Here is a 21,730-nt window from a genome sequence, read left to right as displayed (position 1 = left end):
GACCAGAACCTAAGGCAGCCTCCACCTCAGGTTCCGGATCAAAAAACCTCGTGTGAACCCGGCCTTAGGCAGGTCTTTGGTTCTCTTTGCCTGTCCTACAGCATCTGTGGAGCAGCAATACATGTGCTCACCCATTGCTTCATCCAAATTTGGGGAACATAGGATTCTTGTGATTGTTGGGGGATCCTTACTTATCCTGTACACAGGTGATAAATTGTAATCTTGGTCGGCCTCTTTAAGACCGGAAATAAATTTGTCCTTCTGATGCATTTGGCTCCAGGCACTGTAAGGCTTCTAACACAACCAGTATCCATCTGGTGTGATGACTAGACCAGTGATGTTTTGTCCCTAGTGACATGATGTCTCAATTTTAATACCAGACCCAAGCTGTAAATATACTGGCAGCCACTGCCGGACTTTGCAGGGATCAGTTCATTAGAGCTGCTGCGCTTGAAGCTGGCCATACATGTCACTTTTTTTTTGCTCCTTATATTGGCTGAAGGACCGTCCCCTCAACACTACTTGTCTTGTTTTAATAGTAGCACTGTAAATCAAAGAAAAAAATTCTATATTTTATTTAAACTTCATAAAGAATACAATGGTGTAAAACACAACTTAAATACTACAAACATGGTACAAAACAACAAAATACAAACGTATGATGCCTATGGCAGCTAATGGAGAAAATACTGAGCTAACAGTGAGGTGTATCTGAACACAAACCTAAAGCAGCAAACATGCTATGTGTATCTTTATTCAGAAAGTGACCTTGGGGATAATGGAAGCGGCCATTTTGTAGGGCGTACCAGTGTTCATGAGGATCAGCTCTATACAGATATTCCTAATGAAGTGCAAGGCGGAATATTCAGACAGTAAACCAGGTGTCTCCTGTATGTCAATACTTTACGAAGCCACACAGAAGAATTAGATACTTAGGGAGAACCTTTGCTCTAAATACACTGAAAGCTGCAGTGAGCGCAGACATGATGACAGCTCTGTAAACAACTAGAGTAGTGTCTTGTATGGGCTTTGGGAAATAAGCTGTACCTGAAAAACAGCGCTACACCTGTCTACTGGTTCTGTGCGGTATTGCATCTAGGCAGAAACCATGGACATCTGTGGCTGCACAAAAGCTGCCATGTCTTTCTAATCCTAGGCTGTCCCTTTAAGAACATCACATCCATGGGACAGGACCCGATGTCTTTTAGCATCTGTTAGAAGCCTTATCAGCACTAAACCAGGACTCATATTCCGGATAGAGCATGGTAGAAAGCATATATGGCGTCCCTATCCAACCATGGCACAGCTGCCATGTCTTACTTGTTATTCCTGTGTTTAGAGTTAGAGTAGTAACACAACAGGAAGCGCGATCTATTACCCCACTATACTATATGCGGGGTAACACTGGCTCCATAACCCGAATCTATAAAATCCATCCCGGCGATAAATTCTCTTTTAGTAGTTTATATTTGTCACTAGTCTACGCTTAAGTGAGAAAACGTTACAATGTGAATAAATGACTAAGACAGACACCCCTGACGTACCTCCACTATGGGGCACATTTATTAATACTGCCGCACTTTGCGCTGTCTAGAACTAGGAATCTTGTTAGTAGTTTTAGACATCTTACAAATTGAGATGAGTGAGTACTATTCGAAGCGGCCATTCATTCCTATGGGTGTGTGCTATTTGAAACGGCTGTTTCGAATAGTACTCGCTCATCTCTACTTATAAATTGGTCTCACTTTCCCATGCACCAAAATTCTGGCTCATTTTTCTAATGCACCAGAAAAATTGGTTTCCATTGAATCTTCAGCTAAACATGGTATACTTTGCACAAGAGCCACTTGTATACTTCTTTTCTTTCCGGTGCACACTGTTCAGAAACACGTTATAAGTACCGTGCACTATAATTTGGGGGGAAAATATAGACAGAAAAGTGTCGGACTTCTATTGATAAATATGCCTCTATTGGCTGCTTGTGGCCAATTAGACTCACTAGGACTTCCAATGAATCTATGGGTTATTCTGAAAGCCCTCGCTGTCTGGCTGATGGGAGAAGCCCCCTATTTTGCTTTAGGTGCCTCCTGTGTGAGTAGTGTAAATGCAGGCAGTACTTCACCTCTATTATATCATTTAGGGTCGACCCTAGTAACAGCTACCCAAGAATTCTTAAAATACAAGTGTCCAAAGTGTGTCTGTTACATAGGAAACCAAGACTGGACAACTTGCCTTGAGGAGATCCACCCATAGTACTCAATGGTCTGCACACTTATATCACATCATTTATGAACCTACCACATACAAACGTATACAACCTGCACTCACCCCATACCACTGTATAGAATTGGCTACAAACACTGTCTTTAAGACTTCAGCTATCTAAACAGTGTTCCTGTGACTGTGGATATAATAGGATGGGGCCTCTACACACCTGGGAACAAGCATGACATTTTGGCTAGACTGATGATCTATCCTTAAATTACAGTGTAACTCCCTAATTTCTGGCAACCATACTGACCGGCTATTTATAGGGGCTGCAGCCTCTTCAGTGTTTACTAGACAAAGCTCTGTACATTCTGCAGCACATATGTATGTATCATAAGAAGGAGACAGCGCTATATGTAGCCACTACAGAATGTACAGCACTATACCGGGCAAAGAAGATGTTTCCTCTCTCTAGTTTCATTCACAAACAGGGAAACGATTGGTAAAACAAACCGAGCAGTACTTACCTCCTGAATCCTCAGGCTCCGGAGCTAAAGTGGTTGTCTAGCCCCAAATGGATTTTTCCTACTGATAACCTATTCACATAGGTGATGACTAAATGATCTGTTGGGCTCTGACACCCCAGTTCCACAAGGAAGTCCTGTGGATAGATTATCAGTATTGGGGGGAAAAAAACGGATATAATATTACCGATACCATTTGGTTTGTTTCACCCCTTCCCTGCCTATGGCCAGTTTGTCAGTGAAATCGGACTATCCCTTTAAAATCCTTGAAACCCCTTTTAATGTTACCGGCTCCCTTTGTAGTATAAGCATTATATCTAGTGCATGGTACAGGGATTGTCTCTTTGGTGTTGTATCAGTGTTACTTGGAGTATTCCTAGAAGTATTTCACTTTTCAGAAACATAAAATTAACACTAAAGAGAAGGAGGAAACAAATGTCAGCATGCTGAGTAGTTTTGTTTCAAAAGGTATATATATATATATATATATATATATATATACACACACACACACACATATATATATTCCCTCTTGAAACGAGAGCTAGCAGACATTCGGCAGCCTCAGTGCGGGTATGTGAGGACTGAATGGCTGCTTTCTCTATCAGCACAATGAATACATGCATTTCATACACGCATGACAATCTGCCATTTAGCAGAGGGTTAAAGTCTTTTACATTTTTTTTTGTTTTTAGTTTGGTAGAAAAAATATAGTTCATCTGAATTCTAAACTTCTTTGCTTTAAAAGTCTTCAAAAAAGGAAAAAAAAACAGCCTTCAGGATACACAGGGGAGCTCATCTTGTGTGATGGGGAAGAAAACCCCACAGATTTATAAATATATAACATTATTAAAATAGAAACCCATTGATATTGTGAAGACGTCGCCACCTCCTTACACTGACCCATCGTTGGCCCTCTGTCCATCTGCTCACTTCATTAAATACATTTGCAAGGGGGTCTATCGCCGGTGCAGCTCATTCAGGTTATGGTTATGCAAGTGTTGTCGTCGCCTGTTCAGATTGATAGAGTTCCTCTCATGGTTGGCGTTGTCTAGTGTGACACCATCAAAGCTGTATTGTGAGTATGGCATGAACTGTCTGAAGATGCTGACGCTGCCGTGCCAGAAGGTTGGTTGGGGGAGGTGTCCCACAATGTGCCACTCTTTTGTTTGGGGGTCAAAAGCCTCCACTACATCAGAGAGTTCAAAAGTGTTGTCATAACCACCAGACACGTAAAGTTTTGCACCCAGCACCGCCAGGCTCCCTCCAACGTGTACCTGAAATACACAGAAACACACAATATTCATGGATGAAAACACAAGAAACCAAGATAAGAGGAGGTCACATACGTATAACTCCAAGTAATGTGGTGTAGGTGTGGTGCGTCTTCCGTTCATGCCAAAGATGTACCACCCTGCTCAAGACTTTCTATGGAGCAGGGCAAAGACCAAGATGGGCACACGTCTTGGGCACACGTCTTGGCCCCACCAAATTTAACATAACATGTCTAAACACTGCTGTGAGTTTTAGCTGAAGTTTCCCCCTCCCCAGGGCCTATTCCTTTAGGGACAGCAGAAGTTCTCAGTATTTTTTATGCACCGCTCATCCTTGTACATCTATGTAAGCGAGAGATGATCAGGACGTGTCCAGCTTCTCAATGGAAATCTGATATTTCTCTAAAGCGCACACGGGCGCAGAGGTGAACCTGCCCTAAGATATAAAATACATCAGAAACCTGCATGGTGTTTCATGGAATCCTTTTCCATCTCCATAAGATTAGGTAACCTGGGAAACTCATACTCTTGAAAATGCAAAAAAATACATCTAAAATCAAAAATTGTGTGTCTAGATGTGTAATTGTAGACATCAAGTGCTAAAAATTTGTCCAGGTCTATAATAATACTATCCCAAATTTATACCACGTAAAACTAGATGACATCAGCAAAAACTGCAGCAGATTTATCACAGTGATGTACGTAGTCCGATATGCAGATATCTTTCCCTTCCTATTACCACCTCTATGCCGGCCTACTTTAAACCAGTATTTTTCTACAAAATAATAGCATACACCATATAAGAATGTGGCCCATTCTAAGTCTCCTTGGCCACCAGTAAGGGCTTGTTCACATCTGCGCCCGGGGTCTCTGTTCTGCAGGTTTCCATTTCCTGCATAAAAATGGGCAGGAGACGGAAACCTGCAGGCATTTTTCAATCCCATTCTTTTGAATGGGTTTGAGAAGTGTCTGGCCGTGAGCACCTGTGAGAGTTTTGTGCTCTCCGCGGCGAAACCGGGGTTTTTTTTTTTTAACTGGACACAAAGTTGGACATGCAGTATTCTGTGTCCGGTTTAAAAAACAACAACAACAAAAACAAAACTGTTTTGCTGCGGAAAGCATAAAACGCTCACTGGTGCTCATGGCCGGACATGGACTGCCAGGTTTCCGTCTTCTGCAGACAGAAGAGAACCTGAGAACGAAGACCGAGGCCCAGATGTGAACCCAGCGTAAGGTGTAGAAAGTACTACAACCACATACACATTTTCTGTAGAAGTACACTCTTGTAGTGAGGGGCGATACATCACCTGCTTCATGGGGGGGATTTTGTTCCATTCATTCTCCAGCGGACTGTACACATCCACTTCTGCTGAATCATCTCTGTATCAAAGGAAATAAAGAGGTCAGAAAACCAGAAGTGAAAGACATCAAGAAATGTAATACTGAGCCCCAAGCTGGAAGCCATGCACTTGTTTACGAGGTTTTTACAGCCTGGCCATAGACATCTGATAGCCGTGATACATCAGCCCTGATTCCCCAGTGTATTTGGCCAAGCTGGACATACAAGCAGGGCACAAGCAGACTGCTCTGATGCCACTGACTTCTTAGTGAGAGTCTACTGAGATGTTTCTCCACAGCGAGAGGTTCCCCATTCTGTGGTGCACAGCCCCTTTAATGCTGAGGTTCCTTCCCGTCACCCTAGCGCCCTTTTGATAGGAATTCACGCCTTTAGCATAGAGCGAAGTTTTGCAACTTCCTAATGTATGTGAGGAATTTAGCAAACCAAAATAACGGTGTCAATGATTGCAAATAGAGTAAAACAAATGCTAAATAAAATAGTTTGGTGCAAGTGCTTGCGGCAGTCCACGTTTGTACTCCGATACTGCAGATGTAGGAGAAACAGAGCCTGCTCTACTGGTCAAAAGAAATACATAAACCGCTTAGTATAAGTAAATAACTAGCAAAAAAGAAATTCAATAGTCCCATGGTCCACATCCAATGGGACCTCTGTTTAGGGTGCACTCAGGCTGGCTCCTACCTAGAGCCCATGCGTATCTACCTGTAGAGAAAATATGGCGATGGTATATAAATAGTGGTCCCTGTGGACTGTTGGACTATCCGATTTAGGTCTTGCCGAAGCACTATGAGGTATTTATTTGTATTGAACTATTGCAAATATAGAGTTTTGGTACAGACTCATGCACCAAAAGATTGCCCAGGTAAAAGGGTTGTCCCCATAGAGTAACTAATATGCTATCCACAGGATAAGGGGATAAATTGCAGATTTGGGCGAATCTGACAGCTTGAACCCCCACTGAGTCCAAGCAATAGGGTTATTTTGCTCCCCAAACTGAATGGAGCCATTGTCTGAAAGGCGGACCCCCACGTTAAGCATTTCAATGGGACCACCCGATAGTCCCCCTGAAATAAATCGATCAGACGAGGGTGCAAAATACCCCATCCCCCCTGAACACCAGGGTCCAAGACAGGAGAGATGTGTGCTGTGGATGTGTCTACCTCACAGGGATTAGTGTACACTATATACAGATTGTAGCAAACCCTCAGATGTAAGAAGTATTAGGTTTGAGCATCGGCTCTGGATGAAGTAAGGATACGTTGGCACATGAAGCCCTGGACCTGCTAAGGGAAGAATAACGCCACATTTGGAAAAGAGATTGGCAGCCTAGAACAACACACATTAGGATGTCATCCAATGGGGCACGGAGCTGATCCTGCAGATACTTCCCCTGGTTTTATTCTAGGAAAGCTGTGTGTGGCAGGAGCAGGTGAGGGGCATTAGCTGTTACTGGCGGGAGGATCGGCAGCTGTCGTCTTAAGAATACTTACTGAAGAATGACATTCAGGAGGAAGAGGGGGGGAAAATAAAAACGGAACATGTGATTTATTCTGACGCCTCGGAGGACCTTCTCCAGATCGCAGCCCTTAAACATTATATTTAGTGGGATTGTCTTTCTCAGTGGTGTTTATGTTCTGGGTGTTTAAAGGAACGCTATGTTCTTGGAAGGGAGGACATTGTTGCTAAGGTTGGGGTTTCAGCTCCTACCGCTGACTATATTTATACTCATGAAAAACAGGCAGCAGGACTTTGTGACAGATTTGTCCAAACATCCAGCCAGACATATAGGACATGAATACAGGCCGCGTCTACAGAGAAGAACAAGGGAGGGAGTTACAGGATGAACAACGTAGCTGCAGGGTATATCCATCCATGGAATCGCAGACACGTCACCGTAAGAATGTGCCCATAGCGAGCTAATCCAATATGGTTGTGAACGACTGGGCAGCGCTGGGCACATCTCCAGCAGTCTAATGTACTGAACATGCTAAAGCTGGTCAATGATAGACAAACCCACAGATTTGGCAAGACTGGCTGACCATTTAATGTGTAATGACATAATGCCTGCCAACGCTCAGGGAAGAAAAGGATCACACAGTTGGATCCTTCTCAGAGACCGTAAGACCCCACCAGAGATGTCTGGCAGCGGCTTTCTCCCCTCTCCTCATGCCTACAGGGGGTTCATGCGGAACTGACCAACTCCAGTTTGGCCATCGGCTATCTGAAGTGTATGGCCGGCTTAAGACATGTCCACTGTTTCCAATGTAGCAGCTGGATCCCTGTGAGCAGATCTCCAAGACAAAGAGGAGATGGTAAAAGGTCCATTTTAAGAATAGGGGGCTAATTATTAAAAGATGAATAACAAACAGAATTGTGGCTCAGTGGTTAGCACTGTGGCCTCGCAGTGCTGGAGTCCTGGGTTCGAATCCTGCTAAGGACAACATCTGCACGGAGTTTGTATGTTCTCCCCGTGTTTGCATGGGTTTCTTCCCACACTCCAAAGACATACTGATATGGAAATTAAAGAAATAAGAAAAAGGTGAATACCCACCCTCTAAGATTTGGAAATTGGTTTCTTTATAACCAGTCTGAAAAAGTATGGTAACTATGGACTGATGAATCTAGCATGGTAATATCAAGTCCTTCATGGGCTGAAGACCAGGCGTAAAGATAAATTCTCCTTAATCCACCTCAGGACTATTTTTGTTGCATGCTGAGCTATCAAGGTATCCAGACCTTTAGGCCAGGACTAGAAAGCTATCGTCAGAAATCGCACTCACTACGTTACATTATATTATATTATAATGAAAATGAACATGGAAGCCAAATCACTGCATAGCCCTGGCCGTAAAGAGAATCCATCACTACTGACGTGTTCATTTAAGCAAATATGTGTATTCCCCATACAAAAAAATAGCACCAGGCTAGGAACAGCACAAAACTGACTTTTGTTCCTGCTCCTGGTCAATAATGTACCATGTTATTACAAAGGTCACTTACCTAACAAAATAAATTAATCCATTTAGTGTCACAGTCTTCGGTGCAAAGGACCACGGGGGCAGCCGTCCACAGTTGACCATAGACCACAAATCAGTCTCTGGGTCATAGCACTGCATGACCATAGTCTCCTTGCCTTCTAGTGATCCAATAGCATAGAGTCTGCCCCGGCAGGAGGTGGTGGAGCAGTTATCCATGGGGTACAACATCGGCCGCAAAGATTCCCAAGTATCAATGGTGTGGTCATAACGCTCAGTGCTGTCTGAGGCAATGACATAGAGGAGACCCTTCAGCACTGTCGAGCTGTGGTATTCCCGGGCCTTCAGCATTGGAGAGACCTCTGTCCATTCATTAACACTGGAATTGTATCTCCAGACACAGTCATAAAGCCGTGAGCCATCAGATCCTCCTGAAAAAAAACAGGCAGCAGATAAAATAAGGATTACTTTCTGCTGGTGCCAAGATGGAGCCTTCAATATGCACAAGGACCATAGAACAGCAGCCTCACCTATATATTTATATGTTCCTTAAAGGGGTTCTACAGCTTCACGTCTGTCCATCACATTACCAGGCTGCAGTTCAGAGCCATTCATTGAAAGAGACCGAGGGGCGTTATGGCCATGTGCCCAACAGACATGACATCGCTTACAGAAACGTGCCATAGTCCTGGAGAACGCCCATTAATGACCAGAAACTTTTAAACAATTTTGTGAAAAATGGCTGCCTTCTTCCTAAAATAGCACCACACAGGTCCACAGGTAGCGTTGGCATTGCATCTTATCCTCATTCAGTGGCACATTATCAAACTAAACCTATGGACAGGTAGGACACTGCTTCTGGGAAAAAGGAGGTGGGTTTTTACCATTGTGATTCAGGGGTGAGACTGTTTGGGTCATCGTCCTGTACTGTTAGTGTATATGCATAGACACAACTTCCAGTCCGGATGATAACAACCCCGCCAATTGCAGAAACAAAGTGGCAGAGATTGGCAGGTTTATAGACTTCTATAGGTTTAATAATAGCTTTATTTAGATTAAATGTATCTTTAGGCTCAAAGTGACAACCAGGGACAGAAATAGACTTGACAGGCTGATCAGAAGGGCCAGCTCTGTCCTGGGGAGCCCCTTGGACCCAGTACAGGTGGTGGGTGACAGAAGGATACTGTCTGTGGTGACCTCCATGCGGGAGAACAAATCCCACCCCATGTATGGGACCCTGAAGGGACTTGGCAGCACTGTAAGTGACCGTCTGCTTCACCCAAAGTGTGAGAAGGAGCGCTATCGGAGGTCCTTCCTTCCACCCGCGACCAGGCTGTATAATCTACATCAGACCAAGCGAAGATCACTCCGCACAGAGAACTAATGATTATGACGATGACCATGAAGTCTTCCTCTTTCTTTACCGTTTTTCCTTCGCTGCTATGGACTCCTAGTATATCTTCTCTTCTCAGTATATGTGTGTCTCCTTCTGTATTATATTACTGTGTATTATCCTGTATCTGTATTACTATGCTGCTGTAACATGCTGAAATTTCCCCAATGTGGGACTATTAAAGGATTATCTTATCTTATTTCCTGCAAGAATGTCTAAGGTGGAACGCTGACCACACACACACACACTTCAGAATTACATAACAGGGGGATGTAAACTCTAAGCAAAATGTCCTTCACTATTGGACTTGTCTATCCCAAACACAACCACTTTTTTGAGGGAAGGGGGGGATGAAACCTTAACTGTGAATAAGATCCCTTTGTCAAGTTTGGCTGATCAGTATTGAGAAAAAGATGATTTATCTAATATTCACATTAGGAACAAGATGCCTTGACGTCACCTCTATGGTCACCCTACCTCCTCCTCTTTGTTCCCTCCTTCAGCAGTGACGTTGCCCCTCCGCCTAGCAATGAGACTGTCTGCAACTGGCAGGGACACTACTCCAGAAGCCACTCAGTCTCCTCTTCTGGGCCTATGTTAGGAGGAGTGCTAATGTTACTGCTGAAGGAGGATCCAAAGTGAGACATGGGGTGGCAAGAAGTGAAGGCACATCCCTAGTGTACCAGATTGCCAATCCTCATAATATAGGGATGTGGTACATATTTACATAAATCAATAGTACTGGCGAATAGAAATAAAATTAAGAAGAAAAAAAAAACCTGTATAATATGTCTTCTCATATAAAAATGATTCTTTTTCTGCTTATCTGGCTCTTAGAAGTCTATGGAGGGGAGAGGAGTAAGGGGGAGAGCAGTGAATTAGTAGCAGAGACACAGGCTGGGACACTCTTCACTCTTGCTTGTCCGTATTTATAGAGGGCCTTCCACCACCTCTGCCAAGTCCAGCTCATGTAATAGGTGCTGTTTTACTGATTCCAGCACAGTTGGAATTTTTTCTCTAGTCCTCACGATTTCTGAGCAATAAGTGCAGTTAGTTTTGCTGCCTGGTGTGCTTTTTAGGCTCTGTACTATTTTATTGGCAGCAACATGAACGTTTTCTGCCCTGATAATGCACATTCACGCCGCAGTGTGTGATTATTACCCGAGAACAGTGAATTATTAAAGGGTAAGGAACTGCAGTACAAGCAAGGTCATGAGCCAACAGGTTCAAGAAATGTAGTAAACTGATCTGTTGGCAAGTGTGGGCTCTGTGAGAGTAGTAAGAATGAGGAGGTTTGTGCTGCAGCAGAAAGGGCACATTGTGAGAGTGACTGCGGCTAAGCCACCTCTATATCTATCTGGTGTTTATGAGAAGAGCAGATTCACTCCTCAGCGGCCCTGCACCTGCTGCTCCCACTCTCTAGGGAGACGTGTCACTGACTACTAGTCACATTCTTATAAATAGACCCTGGTTGGGGGGACAACCATAGTTCATAAGGCAGAATTACACACAGCGCCAAGCTCTGAACACCACCCAGGCGCTCTGTATAAAGACATCATTCCTACGGTGCAATACATAAAGGGTGCAAGAAAACACATGTAATAATATGCCAAGGGGTTGTATAAATCAATGTCTTATCTGGATGGCAGGTGTATGAATGACCATCCTGTCCTCCCTACTGTCTACACTAGGTAGATGCCATAGGAATACCATAGGGGTACAGAAATCTGGCCTAGATATGTAAACATAATTGGCTAAAAATGATCCCCTGCTGCACTTTACAGATGACCAGTTTATGCTTACACACAATTCTTTGGGGGAGGGTGGGGCATTGAAGAAAACAAAAACGCCTCCCATTGCCTATAGAGGGGGCAGTGGAAGCAGCTGGGAAATACAAACCTAGATAATCTCAATGTAAACCGTTCCAGGGATGAGCACTGGGCGGCGCTCTTCTGTTAATATTTACAAAATGCATTTAATCTCATGGGGCTGACAACCACTTGCCTACAAGTGAGGATACACAATGGCTCACATACATTAGGTTTTGTTTGCCACATTATTGGTATAAACCTTGATAATACTATACACATGATGTGGTACTGGAATACAACAGGCATGAGGTGGCAGAAGAAAATGCGTCACACAAGTTAATCCAAGTTTAGGCCACATGGATAGTTTGGATCATGTCCGCCATCTTGACTCCTCCATGCAGGTATTCTACACCACTGATAAAGCTTCCCAAATATCCCTGCATCAAAGGGGATGGCCAGGGAGGTAATGGCACTAAATAACAAAGGAGCCTGTACTCACCTGTTAAAGGTTCATATATATATATATATATATATATATATATGTGTGTGTGTGTATGATGATAATGATGGAACCCCGCAGATCACAGATCAGCTGGCTGAAGAGGCCACAGTGTTGGGGTGAGCACTGCCGCCTCTTCACTGAATACCAAGCACAGCGACATATATATCATAGGGTTGTACTTTGCACTACATTGTCACCTGAAAGGGGCTGAGTTTCTGCACCATGTCACCTATGGTCCTGACCTCATTGACACAAGGAAGAAACCATACTGCTTGCAAGTACCATTTTGGCAGATTTGGGAGGGGTCCTGTGATTCGCACCCCTAACCATCACATACTGATAACCTATCCTAAGGATAAGTCTTCAGTGTATGCCCCGGAAAATCCCTTTTATTCCCATTCCCCGCCCTGCTCCATAGGTCCCCATTACTCTTTGCTTACCCTACTAGCCTGATTTTTGAGCCTTTGCATAGCTACTATAGAGCCAGCATTAATAATGGACACAACGTGCTCTAAAACCTGCAGCACAAAGGTTTACACTCAGTGGGGAGAATTTATTAAGACCGCTGTTCTGTATACCAGTGATCCATTTCCCCGCTGGCTCTCCCTGCACCTGAATTATTAAGAGGTTCTGACCACATTACAATTCAGGCATCAGAAGTGAAATCTACACCAGCCAAAAACTGGCTTAGTTGTCAGGCAGGGCTGGGCGATTATGACCTCAATCGAAATGGTGATGAAATCAGGAATTTTAACTAGATTACGATTAATGGCAATTATTTAGGTCATGTCCGTTTTATAGTGGGTGTAGGTGATGGGCGATTTGTTTCGAGGGGTTCGCCCAACAGTTTAGTCCGGACCAAACACATCCAAACCGAAACCGCAATTATACTCTAGGGGTCGAGGAGACCCAGAGTATAATGAGCAGAGGCTCAGGGGACGTGATCAAACATTAAAAAAAAACCCAAAAAACAACAGTGATACTCACCTCTCCTGGGCTCCGATGCAACTCCTTGCTGTCTTCGACACTTCTGACGTTAGGGACAATGGAGGCCTGTGAATGGGCCTGAGCCCAATAGTGGTCACACACGATTGTGATGCTTGTCTCTATGCATCACTACGCCATGTGACCAAATGAGGACCAATCACAGGCCTCAGCAGTCCGTGGTGTCAGTCACAAGCGCCACAGACAGTAGGGAGTTGCGTCGGAGCCCAGGTGAAACACTGTTTCTGTTTGATCATCCCCCTTCCCCATCCTCCGCTTATTACACTTTGGAGTCCAATTCAGACTTGTTCAGTCCAAATAAAACTGCAGGTAGAGTCTTGCAAATATTTCAATAACCGAACAGATGTGATTTTGTTATCATGGTTGATGTTCGGTTTCGATTATTTTTCTATTAATCCTCTAGCCCCTTTTTCAGGTATAAAACACCAGCTTTCTGACAAATTTTATAGTAAATGTGTCAAATCATGGCATCCCCACCCCATGGCGAGCAGGGAACAGAAGGAATGATGCGGTGCATTTTTGGGGGCAAGAAAGGACTACACTGATGCTATACATTGCTGCAAGTTAGCTAGAAATGATTTTGTAAAGAACACAAAAAAAGTATTCCATGTATGCTCAGGGTAAATGAATAATGTTATTTGAGAAATGCAAATCCAGGTTATGATGCAGCTAAACAGATCCCTGATGAACAAAAAAAAAAAAAAAAAAAGAAATCTGAGCCTAACTAGGAAAGCTGCTTACGGTCTATGACTAACATCCTATCAGGAATGATAGCAGCTAGTCAGAAGTAGATAGAAATAGCTAGACTCCCGTTATATTGTAAGCTGTGAGACTCTGCAGACTGTGCAGTATACAGGGAAAGCTGTGTGCAGACATGTAGAGGCTGTGAAGAGATACCTGTCCCTCCCTCCACTATACACTACGTTTCCCTCTTCTGCTTGGTGGTATCTAAGGAAGGAGCTTCCATAGTATCAGAAAGTGAACAGCAAATTAGCAACAAGGAAGACAACTAGTGATGGGAACTTTACAAGGTTTTTTCAGGCAGAAAACAGGATGATTTTTAAATAAAGTATATTACAGCATCAGTTAACTTTTTCCTCGTCAGTGGCAGAGAACAGGTTAACAGCTGCGGTAATGAACTAACACCATTAAAAGTAATGCTACTCTCCATAAGCATCCACCAGTTCACATTTTCACACTGCCCCAAAACTGCAATATATACTGTATACTGTCTTGCATGTTAAGGTTCCTCTCTTCTGAGACTGTTGGCATTCTACACCTGGGACACTGCAGGTCACCGGTACACAGTCAGTGCAGCTCGCGGTATTGTTTACATACCGTGAGCTCACTGCTCACTCACCGTACAAACTGTAGCAGCGAGTGTAGGTACAGCAGTGTTGCCTCAGATTTCAATGAGACAGTGCTGTAGTACCCATCTGCTGCTACAGTCTGTACAGTGAGGGAGCAGCACAGCTTATGGTATGTAAACCATATTGTGTATTGGTGATCTAAGGATAGGCCATCAAAGAAAGAAGAACCTGGATAACAAAGTGTCGGGGGGCAGCGGCAGATTTTAGATATTTAAATACGATAGTGAGGCCTCTGGTCATCAGACTCAACTCTAGGGCTCCCAGCACCTGTTCAGTCGTTCATGAAGCGAGGGTGGTCCCCCTGGGTCTCATTAAACACTCACTAAAACTCCAAGGCAATAGTTTTGTTATATAATGTTTTCAGAAACCTATAGGTGGTAAATGACACCATAAAGCTGTTTAGCAGCATACAGGTATATCAAGGCATCTTCAGTAATATACATCTAGAAATATTCTCAATTAACGTCTCACCAAAAGCTACCTACACTTTATGCACACGTTTGAGAACCTGTCACCTGTGCAGACAAGAAGTGATCTTTGGATCGGGTAGCACAGATATCACCGGCTAATAACCCAACCTTACAATATAAAGTAGTCTCATCTTTTATATATAAAGTATAGTCCCCACTGCTGTATTATGATTCAATGTCTGAAAATGTTCCTATAGCTGCAATTAAATAGTGATGTAGCTACATCTGGGTCTGGCTGTTTATTCAATAGTTTATACCTTCTGAGCTATTAATAAACCAGCGCGTGACCAGTAAGAGGAGCACAATGAGGATCTGTATGTGTGCTGCAGAGCATAAACTCATCTACCCCTAAATGTATTCTGGCCAATGGCACAAAAGATGCTGGAGCCAGCCAATGAAGAGGTGCAGATCCCCTACAATTCAGACACAGAGTGATTCAGGGTTTCCATTCAGGGGTCTGCTTAGGGACCCCCTGAACGGAAACCTAATCTGCATAAAAAAAGGGGAAACCTGTGGACTCCATAGACTATAATGGGGTCCATGTGGTTTCTGCACGAAAAACAGAGAGAAAAGAGCTACTTGCAGGACTTTTCTCTCCACATTTTTCATGCGGAGAGGGGAATGGAATGGCCCGAACACAGATGCGAACCGAGCCTAAGGGGTTCTCATAAACATAGAATGCTTTATAACAAAAAGGAGTAAACCTCACCATACAAATTCCATGTTGTCCCTGTGCCCACATTTCCTGGGTCTCTGTTTACTGTCATGACATGTGACCTACCACTGGCCACAGCAGTGCCTTCACTTGCCACCACACCATCACTACAGCTAGTGATTTGCTATGGCAGTCATATTATTGGAGAAGACTCAGGTATTGTCAGCAAAGGGGCGTCAGGGGTTGGTTAATAGAGTATATAAGCATTATATGATGGTGCTATGTGGTCTGACTATAGAACCAGTGTGATTTACAGGGTGGAGTTGTTTATTGTGAAAGATGGAGAAAAGAGGCAGAAAATATCTGCTCCGATTTATGTTCTAGCTTGAAAAGTGTCCCTATCTGTCAACTATGCCCTCTGTGTAAAGACCGAGCCACCATTGCGGACATCTCACCTGTGACGTAAATGTCATTGCCCAATGCGGCGATGCTGTAGCCACCCCCCAGGTGATCTGGGAACTCTGCCAGGTACCTCCACTGCCCAGTGTGTGGGTTATAACAGTCCACAGTGACCAGCTCATCACAGTCCTGGTCGCAGCCGCCAACGATTACCAAGATTTCTGCCATGCCTGTGGATGGTCGGGGCCTCATGCGTTCACAGGGCAGGTCATGGCGGTCATACTCGCTGGACTGGAAGGCTCGGGCTTCCCCAATGAGTCTGAGGCATGAAGGGCTGTAGTAGACCAGGGGGTCACTCTCCACATGGGCCAGCAGGTAGAAGCGGCGGATGAAGGGAAGGCGGACATGCTGGAAAAGCTCTGGCCAGCGGTGCTGTCTGTGGGGCAGGTCAGCCCGAACCCAGCGCAGGATCATCTGGTAGGCCGTCTCCTCCTTGTCCACACACAGCCGGTCATCCATGATGTACTCCAGCATCCGTTGCCATGGCAACCTCTCAAGCTCCCGGGCTTGTGCCAATTGAGCCATATGCGCTAAAATAAAGCGCTTGGTGCTTTCCGCCAGGCCCCGGCAGGCGTAGGCCTCGGCGAAGTCCTGGATCTCCAGGCAGTTGCTGACATCCAGCTGTCGCTCCAGGTAGGCGCAGCAGGCATCTTTTACAGACGGGAACTGCAGCAGGTCCGCGGCCTGGAGCAGCGGCTCCACGTTCTCCCGGGTCACCGTCACCCTCCCGGTGTAGCAGAAATCCAGCAGCAGGCCCAGGATAGGCCCGGTAACATGGTGCAGCTCCACCCGCTCAGCCTGGCTCTCCTTCAGCCTGCCGGCAAACATGGCGCGGAAGTAAGTGCTGGCGGCGGCTAGGACCGTGCGGTGACACGGGAAGTCGTGGCCGCCGGCGCTCAGAGTCATATCGAAGAACTTCTGCTCTGTCCGGAGCTCATTGATGCCGCGCAGGAGATGCAGGGCGTGAGACGAGTCGAAGAACGGAAGGTTAGACTCGGCCGAGCCCGGAGAGCCCGGGGGTGAGGAGGAGGAGAGGAGCGCTCTATCCATGGTCAGCGCCGGATCATCTGTGGAGAACAAGAGACAACGTGAGATGAAGAGGGCGCTCACCAGCTGTCAGTCACCTCACGCACGGCTGCCATGTTTGCCGGAGAACAAGCTATAGGGTTGCGGGTGAAGACCAATCACAGACGAGCTTACATTTACAACCTTTCCGCGGTAGAGTGAAAGCTGGAATGAGATTGGCTGCCAGGTGAAACACCACTGATCTCCATGTATGCTTATAATTTATACCTTACCAATATACACCATGATGAACATGTGCTATGCAATGTATCTCACCTTATCATAAGTGATATCAGGTCTCCTCTAGGAAATAAGTAAAAGTGGAACAGTAGTCACTAACAACCAATCAGATCACAGCTTTCATATATGAATGTGCCTGAGCAAACTGTAAGCTGGAATCTGATTGGTTGCTATGAGCAACCTCACCATTGTTCTCTACATATTATGTTACATACACAACACCAAAATAAATGTTCCCGATCATTAGTCTAAAATAGTTTCTAGGTAAAGTGTGCATCTTAGCTGGGGAGTGTGAGGGAGGCCACATGCCTGACTAGAAGGCTGTGTACTCATCTGAGATGACGATCTGTTGCATACATAATATAGCACCAGCATGCTGCGCCATTTTGTATGATAAAATGACAAAGATCATGACAGAAACCTGCCAGACCACATTATATTTAACGGGGTCCATCGAGCACGATTGGCGTGAGTCATGACTGAACTAAACAATGCAATGTGAACAAAGGCCAAATGTTAATAACGTGACTAGAAAAGAGGTTTTGATAGATGAACAGACTGAGCTATTCTACAACAGACAAACAGTATATAGCGTATCACTAAGATAGGTGAAGGTCCTGGAGTAGGGGCCCTGACGTGTCAGCAGAACAGGGCTGCTGGGTCTACCTTACAGCCCACTGGAAGAATAAGAGAAAGGCAAGTGTCAGCCATGAATGTACACCGCACTCTATTGTAGTATCTGGAGACCTATGGAAAGCATAGGGGCCCCAGGAGTCCCCCTATATCCCAGTGCTGAGCGACAGAAAGAATTAGGCTTTTTCCAAGACCCTTATGGACAGCAGCCAAGCAGAAGTGTCTAATAGAGATTCAGGGACTCCATGTCTCTCAGTGGGTCCAAGTGATCAGCCATGTCATATCCTATATACAAATTAAAAGTTTTGGGGGGAATTTGGCCTGGTTTGACTTCCCAAGATTTCGACCCTGCATCCAGTAGCATGCCTTTGAGGAATCAATCTGTCAGGTTTGAGCTGTCGATTCTCCCACTGTAACCAATATAATGTTGAATTGTACGGATCATATATATATATATATATATATATATATATATATATATATACACACACACACTGTATATACACAATATATATATATATATATATATACACTGTATATACACACCCTATACACAAGTCACACTCATTAATAACATTCAGTCTACGCCTTATTTATATAGTGAGTCTTATTCTACAGGATCCTCCAAAAGGAGTAAGCAGCAGTGAGAGTGAGTGATATAACATGTACATATCACATCTTCTAGTATACCGCCACACTAATTACTAGGCATACATGTCAGATCATTGAGCCTGCCTTCATCTCACATCCATGTGTTCTCCTGATCAGACTGTGGCTGGGCATGCTGGGAGTTGTAGTATCACAACAGCTGGAGATACACACGCTGTATATGTATTATATGTATATACCTCTTATATAGAGATTAGTAGACTATATACTTAGAGACACAATTCATGCAATGTGACAGAATAATGTTGGGGTGCAGAGACCCAGGACTGCTTTACCTGGTGTGATTAACCCTTTCCTGTGCATTAGTCGTGCGATGCATCCCCCATAGTACTGACCTGTGGCTACTAGGCTATGAGAGCTGTGCCGTCACACTGATCCTGTACTGAGGGCTGTGTCTGTGCCAACCTCTGCCTGGATACTGAGCACTGACTGGCCCCGCACATTACATTACAAGGGAGGCTTTGTCATTGAAGTGTCCGCCCACTGGGCGGGGCCAAGCACACGTGTCCCAGGCCGCAGACAGACGCTGACCCCACACACCGCTGCCAGGGACCTGCTGGTAACTGCGCCCAGTAAAGCTGTGCCTTCCGGGAAGGGAAGAGTTAAAGGGCGGTAACCATGAGGCCCCCACCCTGAATATCTGCAGGGATTAGGAGTCATTTCCAGAGCATACAATACTCAGAACCATCTGCGCCAGGAGCTGCTCACACATTACTGGGAACATATTAGTCGTCATCTCCTAACCATCAGCCACAAGCAGAGCCTTTCCTTGCCTGCAGGGGGCAGCATTTTGGCAGATATACTGTACAGCACCTTCCTATTTACAGTGCTGTGGGGGAGGGCTGCTTAACTCTTTAGAGGAATTCATGTGCGGCACATTTGTTAGAGAAATTTCAATCCATCCAGAGGGGTCTGGGGAGATCCACGTGCTTGCCGCCAAAAACAACCCTATTCGGCTGAATGGAACAGATATTTAATCGCATAATATCCTTTTTATCTGATTCTACCACATTGGGAGGGGTCACCACAATTTTCTGTATTTGTGGATGCCCAATTAACAGTATATAATGTTATTGGCACTCCTAAAAGTGAGGGAGACCACGTAATAACCTTGTGATCAGGACATACCAGTATACAAGTGCCTATGATTGTATACAAGGCCGCAAACTAGATGTGCCCTTAGATATTAGCTGGCAGTCCAATGTGATTAAAGTTGCTTTCTGAGAATCGACCTGAACCATAGCCGCAAGTACGGCACATGCTGTACACACAAGTCTCCACAGCTATCATGGGGGCAGCAGCACACGTCACACAGAATACTCTTTGTACTGCCAGTACATTGATTTTATAGCTCAGTGCCAGCTCCATTATTCACCGAATAATGAATAATGCTCAGTGCCAATGGGCAGCAGTTCAATGTGCTGCTGGGGGGAAAGGGGGGGTTGCTCTGTTTTTGGGAAATCTGATTCTTACTATAGTATTAGTCTGACACTTGGCACTTCTGCTGCTCACCTGTTTGCTGTAGATAAAGCTGCAATGCTCAGTTACTCCGCAAAGTATGTCGTACCAACAGTGTCACAGAAATCCTGCGTATCCTTAATACAGCTGAACAGCAAAGGCGCTGAGAGCCAGACCTCATAAGCTTTATCTAGTCATGTAGTGATTGTGCTAAATCACACCGTGTGAGGCCAGGGTATCAGGCTGATGTCAGACAGTGAGAGACAGGGCAGTCACACTGCAAATAGCTCAATGACTATATGACTAGGCGAAGTTGCTCCCTGTGACTAGTTATGGAAAATTTATATATGCTGATCTAAGGCCCGGTTCACATCTGCATTTGGGCCATTCTGTTCTCCTTTCTGCATGAAAAGCATTTTTCGTGCGGAAACCCGAGTGGAAACCACACAGGCCACATTATAGTCTATAGGGTCCATACGCTTCCTAAGGGCTCGTTCACACGGGGCAAGAGGGTGCGAATTTTGGCCCTGAATCCTCCTCAAAATCCGCTCCCTCACAATAGAGGTCTATGTAGACTGCTAGCGTTCATTTTTCTGGTTTATTCCCGCTAGCGGAAAAAAGAAGCGAGCTGCCCTTTCTTCAGGTGGATTCCGTGGCTGATTCAGCCGCGGCGTCCGCCTTGCGGTAGTACCCTCCGGACTAGGCCCATTCATTTGGGCCTATTCTGGAGCGGGAAGCCGTGATTGTCGGAAGTCACGGCAGGCGAATATTGGTCATATTCTGACCTGGCTTCCCATGTCAAAATCATGACCAAAATATGCCATACCGTGCCTCGTGTGAACTAGCCCTAAGGTAACCGCTTTTGTATGCAGATTAGGTTTCAGTTCGCGGACCCCCAAACAGAAACCCGAATGCAGATGTGAACCTAGCCTAAGGTGTTCTTATAAAAATCTTATAATTTATTATAAAATCTTATAACTCGATTTTTTTAGCTACAGAAATCTTAGCAAAAGACATTATAGGAAAGGTCATTACTTGACATGCAGGGACCAGTTTAGGGTAGAAAGACCACCATCCCTCAGTTTATACAGTATAAACCTTTTACTTGTATGCACTATGGTGCCAGGTATGATGGAGGACACCCTAAACATTCCAACATTTAACTGTCAAAAACCTGGATTGCAGGTCATCCTGTGACGTGAGAATGTATATATACGGTAGTGTTTATAGTCCCACGTCTCTGAGATATAAATCAAGAGACAAAGTAACTGGCCACTACCATGAAGATGGTACCACATAGCCCACAAATAGGAGATTGTAATTTATCTTCCACCATCTAATTAGAAAATAAAACCTTAGCCATAAAGGGGTATACTCATCTGGGACATTCTGGCATATATCCTCCGGATGTGCCATAAATGGCCAATAGATGTGGGTCCCAACTCTGAGAAACACTACCCTAGAGGATACAAGAATCATATAATGCACCGCTGATAAATACAAATTGGGTATGTGGAGTCACCCTACTATTTAAAGTAGCAGTAACAGGACATGCTGGATCTCAGCCTGGAATCCCTCTTATGCAACAGATTATATTTCCAGTTGGACACATTCTTCACCTGTGACCTGTCAGATGACAGCCTGTGTAGACTCAGTGTCAGG

General features: G+C 44.7%; 1 protein-coding gene across 3 annotated transcripts in view; it reads right to left on the bottom strand.

The window, feature by feature from the left end:
* Positions 1-551: 551 nt before the first annotated feature.
* The window catches only part of KLHL21 (kelch like family member 21), a 34,441-nt gene continuing 13,262 nt past the window's right edge, over positions 552-21,730 (bottom strand). The window contains exons 1-5 of one of the 3 annotated variants that reach the window (XM_075279977.1): positions 18,946-19,035; positions 16,000-17,070; positions 8,364-8,769; positions 5,314-5,386; positions 552-4,009 (exon numbers count right to left, since the gene is read on the bottom strand). In XM_075279977.1, coding sequence (XP_075136078.1) covers positions 3,692-4,009; positions 5,314-5,386; positions 8,364-8,769; positions 16,000-17,053 — 1,851 coding nt within the window. In that variant the 5' untranslated portion in view covers positions 17,054-17,070; positions 18,946-19,035 and the 3' untranslated portion in view covers positions 552-3,691. Of the gene's footprint in view, positions 4,010-5,313; positions 5,387-8,363; positions 8,770-15,999; positions 17,071-18,885; positions 19,036-21,730 lie in introns of those variants that run through there. The other 2 variants (XM_075279976.1, XM_075279978.1) reach the window with 2 other exon arrangements.

This window comes from Leptodactylus fuscus, chromosome 6 (assembly GCF_031893055.1).
Source record: "Leptodactylus fuscus isolate aLepFus1 chromosome 6, aLepFus1.hap2, whole genome shotgun sequence".
Lineage (NCBI taxonomy): Eukaryota > Metazoa > Chordata > Amphibia > Anura > Leptodactylidae > Leptodactylus > Leptodactylus fuscus.
The sequence above is the reverse complement of the archived record's forward strand: the minus strand, read 5'-3'. Positions and strand labels throughout refer to the sequence as shown.